Genomic DNA, 13,091 nt, shown 5'->3' with positions numbered 1-13,091 from the left:
CCTACTAGCTTCTTCTGTATTTTTTTTCTTTTTTCCCTCATTTGCATAATTTCTCCTTTTTATCTCCCTACAGAATTTTTTGGAATCATCCCATCACACCCAACTTAGTCCAAAAGTTTTTATTTCTAAGTACCCAAATAAAAATGACAGTCATATAAGAACTGATTTTTAAAATTTAATTGGTCTTTAATGTATATATTTCTCCTGGATATTATATGTTGAATTTTCCCTTATATTCCACAGTTTTTGTCATAAATAACTAGAAGACTTTTAATTCATTAAATATCCAATTTTTTTTTCATTCAGGATTATGCTTTGCTGAGTAAATCACCTTCAGTCTTAACTTTTGCTCTCTTGACCTATGAAACATAATATTCCAAGATCTATGGTCCTTCTAAGCAGAAGTTGCTGAGGCTTGTATAATCCTTATTGTTGCTCAACAATATTAAATTTTTTTCCTTAATATTTTCTCCTTAACTTGAGAGTTTTTGATATTCCTGTAAGTTTTCCTCCTAGAATCTCACTGAGGTAATGATTGGTGGATTTTTTTTTTTCTATTTCTGCTTTACTGTCTTCTTCTAGAACTTCAGGGAATGTTCTTAATAAATTTGTATATTGTATAAAGATTCTCTTTTTGAGCATAACTTATATTGTTTCTCTCTTAATTTGCTCTGCAGATCAGTTATCTTTCAATTCTTTTCTATTTTCATGCTTTTGATTTTGTCTTATTATTTTTTGGTGTCTTATAACATCATTATCTTTCCCTTGCCTAATTTCTAATTTTCTTTTTGGCAAGGCAACCAGGACTCCCAGACATACTGTCCTGCAAATGTTCTTGCTCTCTGTGGTCCCTCCAGAAGTTGCAAACTTTAGCTGTTCTCTTTGCTCTAGAACCAAAACCAGGAACTCTGATCTCCTGAGTGTCCATAGTCAGCAAGGTCTCTGCCCTTCTACTATACTAGTTCCTTCTCCCAAGTCATAGCCTAGGACTACATCCAGTCAGCAAGTTATACTTGACATCCCTTGACAGTGGATGACACTGTCCATGAAGTGAGAGTTCCTGAGGCTGACTCCCAATTCAGCTGTTTGCTGTTTGTTGATTCTTTTGAGTGAGTGTACCTGAAGGTACACATCACTCAGGCTAAACCTCCATTTTTGGAGATCAAGTCTTTCCTAGGGTCCTCTCAGTTTCTCTTGGGAGGACAACTGCTTTACCCCAACTTTTATTCATTTCTGCCACTCTTCAAACACTTTGAGGCAATGTTCCTTCCATTTCTGTACAAGAAATTCTAAGGCCCAGAAATTTTCTTACCTACTCTGCCATCTTCCCAGAATCCTCTCCCAACATTTTTCTTTTTAAAACGCTAAAAAGCCTTTCCTTAATATAATATATAATATCTATATAAATTCAAGAGCAAGTATTTTTATGTAATGGGGAAAAAAGTTAGGAATCTTTTGAATAAGATCAGGAGCAAAGCAAAGATAGCCATTTTCACTACTACAATTTAACAAAGAGCTAGGGTGATATCTATAGCAATAAGGCAAGAAAGAAAAATTAAGTGAATAATAAGCATAGGCCAAAAGAAAGAAGAAAAAAAAATATTTTGGGGAAGATGATCAAACTTACTTAGAAAATTCTAAAGAAGTAACAAAAAATTAAATGAAACCACAAATTCAACCAAGTTTCAAGATATGAAAAAAAAATCCACAAAAAAATCATTTCTGTATATTACCAACAAAACCCCGTAGAGAGAACTAGAAAAAGAAATTCCATTTAAAAAAATTATAAAAGCTATAAAAGTTTATCTACTGACATGCACCTAGGAACTATATAAATCTAACTATAAAATACTATTTGTAGAAATAAACATAGACCTACAAAATTGGAAAACATTATTCATGGGTAGGTACAATCAGTAGAATAAAAACTATAATTAAATCAATTTGCTCATTCAATACTAATTTCAAACTATTAAAGGAATATTTTATAGGCCTAGGGAAAAAATTTAGACAAGAAGAACAAAAGTCAAGAATCTCAAAAGAAAATTATAAAAAGAATTCCATTGAAATACTGAGTATACAACACACAGAAGAAGTAAACAAACAGTTCTTTAATGTTCTATAAATCTAAAGATCTGTGTTAAGACGAAGACCACAATTTAACAAAAGTGCTGAGGAAACAATACAACACTGTAAGAAATTAAGTTTAGACTATTACTTTGTAAACTCCAAATGCAAAATAATATATATATTTTACATATATATAATATATACCTGACGTAGATATAATAAAATAAGCAAATTAGAGCAGCAATGAAGATATTTCCTTTCAGATGTATAGTAGAAAAGCTCATGATTAAACAAACTATTGAGAAGATCACAAAAAGGTTATTCTGATTATGTAAAATTCAAGTTTTTATAAAATCAAATGTAATATAATTTCAAGAGAAAAAAATAAGTGCAAAAACAATCTTTGCTACAAATTTCATAATAAAAGACTCGTGTCTAAGAAAAATAAAGAACTAATTTGTAAAATTAAAAACCATTCCCTGTGGTCAACAGATAAGAACAGGAAGTTTCCAAAAGTTTAAATTGTCAATGAGGAAAAAATATTTCACAACTAATAATTAGGGAAATGCAAATGAAAGTAACTTTTAGGTCCCATCTCAAAGCCATGAAACTGACAAAGATGACAAAAGAAAATGACAAAAGTGGAAGGGGTCTTGAAAACTGAGACATTCACAGACCATTAATGGAACTTTGAATCTAATCATTCTGAAAAGTAATTTTGAATTATGTCACTAAAAACTGTGAATATATAAGTTTTGATCCAGTTATATCATCACAATGCCTATACACAAAACAAAACAAAACAAAACAAAACAAAACAAAACAAAACACCGGGGAAAAGGGACCTACCCATGAGAAAAAAAAAGCAGCTCTTTTTCAGAATAGCTAAATATTAGAAATTAAGGGACTATCCCTCCTTATGAGGAATGGTTATACAAATCCTTGTATAAAACTATAAAGGGATACTACTGTGCCACAAGGAATGACTAAATGGACAGTTTTAGAGGAAACTGAAGATATACCCTTATGAACTGATAAAAAAAAATGAACTAAGAGAACAATTTATTCAGTGAAAGAAAAAACTTTGAAAAACTACAGAATTCTGGTCTTAATGAAGCAATAAAACACAAGAAGACTGAAAATAAAATATACCACTCAAGTAATGAATGTTGAGACACACAAACATTCACAGATATGACCAATGTGGAGGTGCAATTTTGAAGGACTATGCATGTTAATGATGATGGTTTTGCTTTTATTCTTTTTTAAATGCTTTCTAATTGAGAAATGTATACTGGAAAGGGGACAGCTAGGTGGCACTATAGTAGGCAGGAAGACTCCCATTCTTAAGTTCAAATTCAGCTTCAGACACTTCCTAGCTGTGATCTTGAGTAAAATTTACCCCTGTTTGCCTCAGTTTTCTCATCTGCAAAATGAGCTGAAAATTTTAATTCCTAATTAGAGCTGTCCAATGAAAGATTGTTGGAATACACGGGAGCCACCTGATAGTGGCTGCTGGGGATCCAACCCAGAATGGATCACCTCTTGTAAGAGGATGATGCAAGAAGACTGAGAGGCAGTTGCTGTTCTCTGACCTCTCTGACTGAGAGGCCGTTGTATTGTCTGACCTCTCTCCTCTTCCCTTTGCCTCCAATTTATCTCATTCCCACTCTGTAAACATCTGTGTCAGCAAAGGCTGACCTGCAAGTCCTTCAGATGCTATGATCCACAGGTGTGGAGGCTCTAAGAGAATTGACCTGTCCCTTAACAAAAGATCATGCTGCTCTGAGAGAGCCTGAGCTCTTTATTATAAGAAGACATTAAGTAAAGGGTAGTTGATTGTTAATCATATTATAAACTTAATTCACGTTTTTAGTATGAGCACTAAATGAGTTCTGATATCCTTTTTGACTGGAATTTTGTATTAGCCAATTGCACAAGAAATTACTTATATATTTAAGTTATAATTCTTACAGAGTTAAAAATCCTTAAGAACATATGCAGTTGTATTTCTTACCTCTGAAGCAGTAGCTGCAATGTTAATGTTGCTCAACTGCCCATTCATTAGGTCCATATTTCCCACATCAGTTCTTGGCCTTCTCTTTAATGTAACAGGGTGCCGATTATTTCAAGTCCAAGGCAACAAATACATTATTCCTATAAACAAATGGTGATAAAAGATAAAGTTAGAATCCTTACCTTACTTATATGGTTTATAAAAAAAGTTTAAATAAATGAAGTCAAATCAACAAGGCTCCCTCCCCTTGGGGGGGGAAGATTGGAGCAGGTTAAAAAAAAAAAAGAAAGAAAAGAAAACAGAAGAAATGTCAGAAGAAAATAGATAATAAACAAGACCGTTTTACAAGTTCATATATTATATGCTTTAAAAAGCAGCTCAATGTAACAGAGGTGTTCAATTTCACATATAATTCTTTTTGTTTTACTTTGTATGCAGAAACACTTGTTTAATTCAGAATGCGAAATAAATACTACCAAAAATAAGATAAAATAATACCAACTGCAGAATAAATTCATTTTTCTACACTCCATATTTAATATGTCAGGCACAGGAGCACATTCCTGCAAACCCCTGGATTGAGGCTGATGAATCACTTAACCTTAGAAGATCGATCCAAGGCCAAGGCTCTATAACTAATCTGTAAGGAAATGGGGCCTGTAAGTGGCCTGGTCAGGTAAGAAGACCCAGTCTTGCTCCTTTCTCCTTCCAAAAAAGTTGTTGACCTTAAAACAGGACAGGGCAATTACTGAATAAGGGTAGCAACACTTAAGGGACTGAGCACAGGAAGTGAGATCACCTGGAAGGCCAGCTTGACTAGAGGTTCTTGCTATGGCTTAGGAGTGGAAGGAACACTCTGAGGCTGAGCCCCAGGACAGAGCTCAGAAAATAAGATTAAGAAGAATCTGAGACTTGGGACTCTATTATCCTTACTTGATCATACTAAGAGCTGCTAAAAATAAAACCAAAAGGTGAATAAAAAAATGACAACCAACAAACAAAAGAGAAAGAATCCAATCATAGATGGCTACTATGAGCATAGAGAATATCAGGGTTCATTTTCAGAAGATAAAGAGATTAAAAAGTCACTCCTCTTTCAATAAGAAATGTCAAATGATCCCAAGCACAGAACGATTAAAAAAAAGAGAGAGAGATAAGGACTTTAATGTAGAGGGGTGAAACTCCAAAAAGGTATGCTTGAATCACACAACCCAGCACTTAAGGCTAATTACCTATTTGATGAGACAATGGCTCTAGTAGCATATGTTTGGATAAATGGCTCTTCTCACAGTTGATGCTATGGTTGAATGTTTGATGTTAAGATAATCGGAGGCAAGGGGTAGAGGGCGGAGGGATAGAGGCCAGTCACTTGGCTACAGAACAAGGAGGAGAGAGGCTGGTGAATACAGACTCCAGAATCCAGGAAAGATCTTTGGCAATACTCCTGGCAGCTTGTCTACCTCCTTCACTTCTCCCCCTAAAGACAGAGGACTTTAATTTATCCTGACTCTGGCTGATCCTGAGGCCCTCCAGGGAGCTAGCATGTTCTTCACAAATGCCACCCAATGTAGACCAAGGACCCTAATTTCACTGAAGAAGTCCCTGTGACCAGGAAATAGGGCAAGTATTTTAATAGACAAACAGGGAACTTAATTTGTTAAGGGCTAAACTAGTAACTCTTTTTCTAGCAGAAATGGGGAAGATATTAGAGAAAGATTCTCCCACATCCCCAACCCACCCCAACCCCGAGGGAGCTCTATAGAAAGCATAATTAAGTTGATCAAGAGACAAGGTTTGCTTGTAACTTGGGAGCAGATCGGTGGACTCTTAGATACATTAGAATGCACATCCCCTTGGTTCTTCAAGGAAGAAGAAATAGAGCAGATAATTGGAAACTAGTAGATCAACTATGTGAATGCTACAATGATAAAGGTCCTGATTCTATTTCTAAGGAAACATTCTGTATATACAAGATCAACTTCACCTTCCTGGGTGGAGAGAGGAAGAGGAGGAGGAGGAGTGGGAAGGGCAATGATATCACCCAAACAATCACCCTCTCCTATAATTCCATAGCAAAAGGCATTACTTAAAGCCAAAGATGAAGGGCAGAAAACAGCCGATTTGAGAATAAAAATGTCTCCTGTGAATGAACAACTTAACTCTTCAGGTCAAGAAAGGAGAAGATACACTCCTTTTAATCTAGAAATTATCAAAGACCTGAAAAAGGTTTGCACTTTTTAATGGGGCTACATCAGCTTATGTTAAGATGTTATTACAGAATTTGGCTTATGAAATTTTAACCCCTGAGAACTGGAAATCTATAGCAGGGACATGCTTAGAAACTGTACAAAACTTGTTGTGGCTTTCTGAATACAGTGAGCTCTGTAGGATACAAGTCCACAGGAGATCATTATATACTTCAACAACAATACTAGATGATGACCAGTTCTGATGGATCAGGCCATCCTCAGCAACGAGATCAACCAAATCATTTCTAATGGAGCAGTAATGAACTGAACTAGCTATACCCAGAAAAAGAACTCTGGGAGATGACTAAAACCATTACATTGAATTCTAATCCCTATATTTATGCACACCTGCATTTTTGATTTCCTTCACAAGCTTAATTGTACAATAATTCAGAGTCTGATTCTTTTGTACAGCAAAATAATGTTTTGGTCATGTATACTTATTGTGTATCTAAGTTATATTTTAATATATTTAACATCTACTGGTCATCCTGCCATTTAGGGGGGGGGTAAGAGGTGAAAAATTGGAACAAGAGGTTTGGCAATTGTTAATGCTGTAAAGTTACCATGTATATATCCTGTAAATAAAAGGCTATTAAATAAAAAAAAAAATAAAATAAAAAATAAAAAAAAAAAAAGGATACAAGTCCAACAAAATAGTCAAAGTGGAGTTCATACTTCCATCACCTGTGACCAAGTAACAGGTGTAGGTTCTTATGCAGACATCACAGTACAGATGAATTACTCTATAGCAGCGTATGAGCAAATTGCTGCTGCTGCTATCAAAGCATAGGGCTTCCCCCCAGGAAAGCAAGACAGAGGAGAAGGCTTCACAAAAAAAGCACAAGGGCCAAATGAACCCTTTGCTGATTTTGTGGGATGTCTGCAGACAGTAGTCATATGAACTCAATGGTGAAAATGCAGTACCAGACATCATGATAAGGCATCTTGCTAAAGAAAATGCTAATGAGGTTTGTAGAAGAATTACACTAGCACTACACAAAGACGCTATGCCACAAGTGGACACAAATGCCTTTTATAGCCAGGCTACGATGCAGAATTCCCAAGATCCAAGCATGGGAAGACAGGGTCCCTTTTGGCAAGAAACTTCCAGAGAGGCTCATCAATGCTTTCAGTGTGGTAAAGTAGGGCACCTGAAAGCGCAATGTTGGTATAGAGACAGAGAAAACAGGGTGGGAGAACAAGACCCAAAACCCCATGTCCAAAATGCAACAGAGGCTTCTATTGGGCATCAAAATGTAGACTGATTCAGGGAAACAGGATGAGGGGCCCAGTCCCAGGGCCCAAGGTAATAGTACTTGGGGCATGATGGCAGCCAATGCTACACCCAGAGAGTGCCTAGAAGTCCAGTACCCAGACATGACCAATCAGCCAAGAAACAACCTGATGGCAGAAAGGGATTATAATTGGGGAGAATACAGTTGTTTGCAGCTGGAAAAATTGAGATACACCCTGGTGAAAGTGAAATCTGTTGCTCTGCAGCCTATGGATCCCTTGCCTCCAGGCACAGTACGCTTGACCATTTAACTTCCTGAGCGCACTTACAAAATGATGTCCATCCACACATTGATGTGGGAAACTGGGGAATGTGTAGATAAGGTCCCAGTCACTAATACAGGTAGATAATGTGTGACTTATCAACCAAGAGAAGTAGTAGCATCAGGTTTACTGATACAGACACCTAATAAGCAATTTGGTGATAGTTGCCCAGATTCTGACTCCAAGCAAGAATCTAGTGAATATTCTGACATGCAGCAGTTCCAAGCTGACATCAAACCTATGCTCACTATCTATATAAATGGCATACCATTAGAAGGATTGGTAGATACTGGTGCAGATCGTACAGTTATTAGAGGTGCCAACTGGCCCAGTCACTGGCCAAAGATTAAGGCAGACACCTACATATCTGGCATAGGAGGCTCAATAGCAGCTGAAGTTAGTGCTACCCCTTTGAGATAGATATTTGAAGGTGAAACAGGAATTTTTACACCTTTTATAACTGGAAAAAATCCCCATCAATCTGTGGGGGAAGAGACATTTTTACAGCAGATAGAATTACAATTGAATACTTCAGTTTTTTAGGCAGGGCTGCTGTTGAAGGTCGGCCAACAGTTTCACCTGTTCCTATTCCTATTGGAAAACTGATACACCAGTATGGATAGAACAGTGGCCCTTAGAAGGTCTTTATGACCAAAGCAGAACTAGAGATCATTACTGATCACAAAATAGAAAATTTCGATTATACCAAACTGAAAAGTTTTTGTACAAACAAAACTAATGCAGACAAGATTAGAAGGGAAGCAATAAACTGGGAAAATATTTTTAGTCAAAGGTTCTGATAAAGGCCTCATTTCCAAAATATATAGAGAATTAACTCTAATTTATAAAAAATCAAGCCATTCTCCAATTGAAAAATGGTCAAAGGATATGAACAGACAATTCTCAGATGAAGAAATTGAAACTATTTCTAGTCATATGAAAAGATGCTCCAAGTCATTATTAATCAGAGAAATGCAAATTAAGACAACTCTAAGATACCACTACACACCTTCAGATTGGCTAAGATGACAGGAAAATAATGATGATTGTTGAGGGATGCGGGAAAACTGGGACATTGATGCATTGTTGGTGGAGTTGTGAACTAATCCAACCATTTTGGAGAGTAGTTTGAACTATGCTCAAAAGTTATCAAACTGTGCATAACCTTTGATCCAGCAGTGTTACTACTGGGATTATATCCCAAAGAGATTATAAAGAAGGGAAAGGGACCTTATGTGCACGAATGTTTGTGGCAGCCCTTTTGTAGTGGGCTAAAAACTGGAAACTGAATGGATGTCCATCAGTTGGAGAATGGCTGAATAAATTATGGTATATGAAATTATGGAATATTACTAGTTCTGTAAGAAATGACCAACAGGATGATTTCAGAAAGGCCTGGAGAGACTTACACGAACTGATGCTGAAGTGAAATAGCAGGACCAGGAGATCGATTATATACTTCAACAACAATACTAATGATGACCAGCTCTGATGGACAGGCCATCCTCAGCAACAGATCAACCAAATCATTTCAATGGAGCAGTAATGAACTGAACCAACTATGCCCAGAAAAGAACTCTGGGAGATGACTAAAAACCATTACATTGAATCTCCTAATCCCTATATTTATGCACACCTGCATTTTTGATTTCCTTCACAAGCTAATTGTACAATAATTCAGAGTCTGATTCTTTTGTACAGTAAAATAATGTTTTGGTCATGTATACTTATTATGTATCTAATTTATATTTTAATATATTTAACATCTACTGGTCATCCTGCCATCTAGGAGGAGGTGGGGGTAAGAGGGAAAATTGAACAAGAGGTTTGGCAATTGTTAATGCTGTAAAGTTACACATGCATATATCCTGTAAATAAAAGGCTATTAAAAAAAATAAAATAAATAAAATTTAGAAAAATAAATAAATAAAAGAAATATGAACTCATAAAAAAAAAAAAAAAAATATAGTTCTTAGCTACAATAGAATCCAGAGCCTTCATCATGAGATATAAGTGTACAGGACAACCTGAACCAAGGACATTTACAACCTTCTCTAAGTCCTTGGAATAACCCTATTTTATTATAAGAAAGAAATCTAGAAAATGGAAGATGTTGACTGATTTAAGAATAACTAAACAATAGATGAAACTATGGGAACTCTTCAGCCTGGACTTCCATCTCCTACTCAATTGCCTACGAATGGCCTCTTTGATTATAGACAATTAAGGATTTCTGTTCTATCCTCTGGAATAAGAAGGATCTAAAAAATTTGCTCTTTCAGTGCACCAGCATATACTTAGCTGAACTTATATAAAGAAATAGATTGAACTAGTTTTCCCACAGGAATGAAACAACAAGCCCTACTATGTGTCAAATGTATGGTACTAGCTGCTTTACTCCACTAGAAAAGCATTTCCAAAAATTATTTAGCTTCCATGTACATGATGATATATTGAGCAGTAGAAAGCATCCGAGGAAGCAACATTTCATGAGTCATAGTCTCACAAAGAACCAACAGAAACACTAAGAACTACCAAACTGCACTATACTTCAGAAAAAATTCAAAACACATGCTCCTTTTCAATATTTAGAAATATGAAATAGAGCTATAACCTCTAAGTTGCTTTATATACAAAACTTTCCTTAAGAACGAGAAGCTAATCATACTTTCAAATGGATATACTCTAGAATCATTGATAGAGATTAAGCCAATGGATGACATCCAGTGATTAGTAACTATCAATTCAACATTATATGAATTTAAGGGAGACAGTCTTTAAACTCATCACGGAAGCTACAAAAAGAAGTAAGAGGCTTTGAAAGTTGAACTACTTTATCCAATTGGTGAAAGAATCACCAAAAACCTGAAAATCAATTTTACACACAAGAAGGATCCAGCCAAGTCCTTCATCAAGAGACTGTGATAATGGTGAACCCTGGCACAACAAAAAAGATTACCTTACCCAATGCTTTGGCTAGAATTTATTAAAAGCATTAAGGAGCAGTACAATATCTAGTAAGACCTGATAAATATACACCTTTATACCAATGCATAAATTAATGTGTGCTGTGAAACCATCCCAGAGTGACAAATTTTATTGGCCACGGATCCAAATTTTACACATGGGTCTCCATTAAAAATAACCCAATTATTACATAATTGGCGATGGATCCTTGAAGAAAAAGTTTCTAAGGTTCCTCTTAAAGGACCAACTATCTTTACAGATGCATCCAAGCATAATATTTGTGCTGTATACTCTCGTAACAACTATAAAGAGAGTAGTCAGAACTCCTTTTCAGTCCACTCAGCAGAATGAATTGTATGCAATCATTTAGCTCTTACATATTATCCAGGAAATATAAATATAATATCTGATTTAGCCTATTCAGTGGGTGTGGTACAAAGAATTGCCACAGCCCAAATAAAATTTGTAGCTTCCAATGTATATCAGTTCTTTAAGAAACTTCAAGAGCAAGTGAGAAAGCATCCAGGTAAGATTTACATCTTGCATGTCCACTCTCATAGTGGACTTCCAGGTCCTATTTTTGATGGTAATTCAAAGGCAGATAGCCTTCTAACCATGTTGGCCAATACTCCTTTATTTCAGGAAGCCCAAGAATCTCATTGTAAATATCATCAGGCTGCTCGAGCTTTACGTTTACAATTTGGGAGAACAAGAGAGAAAGCTAGAAGCATAGTAAAAGCCTGTACAGCTTGCCTTCCTTTTCACACTCCTACACTCCCTCTAGGGAAGAACTCTCTTGGTTTGAGATCCAGTGAAATTTGGCAAATGGATATGACTCATTATAAATCATTTGGGTGAAATTATCACTCACTGCTGATGAAATGATGATATATTTAAGAGAATCCCAGAGATTCTACTAAAAAGCTACTAGAAATAATCCACAACTTTAGCAAAGTTGCAGGATACAAAATAAACCCATATAAGTCATCAGCATTCTTATATATCACTAATAAAATCCAACAGTTAGAATTACAAAGAGAAATTCCATTTAAAGTAACTACCGATAGTATAAAATATTTCGGAATCTATCTGTCAAGGGGAAATCAGGAACTATATGAGCAAAACTACAAAATACTTTCCACACAAATAAAGGCAGATCTAACCAATTGGAAGAATATCAAATGCTCTTGGATAGGGCGAACAAATATAATAAAGATGACAATACTACCTAAACTAATCTATTTATTTAGTGCTATACCAATCAGACTCCCAAAAAACTATTTTAATGACCTAGAAAAAATAACAACAAAGTTCAAGTGGAAAAACAAAAGGTCAAGAATTTCAAGGAAACTAATGAAAGAAAAATCAAATGAAAGTAGCTGTACCAGATGTAAAATTATATTATAAAGCAACAGTTACCCAAACCATTTGGTATTGGCTAAGAAACAAGACTAGTTGCTCAATGGAATAGGTTAGGTTCAAAGGACAAAACAGTCAAAAACTGCTGGGAAAATTGGAAATTAATATGCCAGAAACTAGTCATTGACCCACACTTAACACTGTACACCAAGATAAGGTTAAAATGGGTTCATGATGTAAGCAAAAAGAATGCGATTATAAATAAATTAGAAGAACATCGGATAGTTTACCTCTCAGATCTGTGGAAGAGGAAGGAATTTATGACCAAAGAAGAACTAGAGATCATCATTGATCACAAAATAGAAAATTTTGATTATATCAAATTGGAAAGTTTTTGTACAAACAAAACAAATGCAGACAAGATCAGAAGGGAAGCAATAAACTGGGAAAACATTTTTATAGTCAAAGGTTCTGATAAAGGCCTTATTTCCAAAATATATAGAGAATTAGACTCTCATTTATAAGAAATCAAGCCATTCTCCAATTGATAAATGGTCAAAGGATATGAACAGATAATTCTCAGATGAAGAAATTGAAACTATTTCTAGCCATATGAAAAGATGTTCCAAGTCATTATTAATCAGAGAAATGCAAATTAAGACAACTCTGAGACACCACTACACCAACTCTGAGACACCTGGTCATGTGTTGCTAGATGCTTTTGTTTGTTTTAGTATTTTGCTGTTGCTAATAGGCATTTTTATTTGTGAAAGGTCATCTAACCTAATTACTGGAGACACAAATGGTTGGGGTGATAGATGGCCCCACTGGGAGCTGGGGTACAGAACCCTAATTTGTATGCTGAATAA

The 13,091-nt window shown here is 35.5% G+C and overlaps 1 protein-coding gene across 4 annotated transcripts in view; it reads right to left on the bottom strand.

The window, feature by feature from the left end:
• RALGPS2 (Ral GEF with PH domain and SH3 binding motif 2) overlaps positions 1-13,091 on the bottom strand; it is a 205,066-nt gene that overhangs the window by 128,089 nt on the left and 63,886 nt on the right. For all 4 annotated transcript variants that reach the window (XR_004229297.1, XM_031936952.1, XM_031936955.1 and 1 more), the window contains exon 2: positions 4,088-4,227. Coding sequence is in view for 3 of the 4 variants with exons in the window: in XM_031936952.1 (XP_031792812.1) it covers positions 4,088-4,144 (57 nt within the window). In the remaining variant the exon portion in view is untranslated. The remainder of the gene's footprint in view (positions 1-4,087; positions 4,228-13,091) is intronic.

The sequence above is a fragment of the Sarcophilus harrisii genome, chromosome 4 (genome assembly GCF_902635505.1).
Source record: "Sarcophilus harrisii chromosome 4, mSarHar1.11, whole genome shotgun sequence".
NCBI classification, from domain to species: domain Eukaryota; kingdom Metazoa; phylum Chordata; class Mammalia; order Dasyuromorphia; family Dasyuridae; genus Sarcophilus; species Sarcophilus harrisii.
The sequence above is the reverse complement of the archived record's forward strand: the minus strand, read 5'-3'. Positions and strand labels throughout refer to the sequence as shown.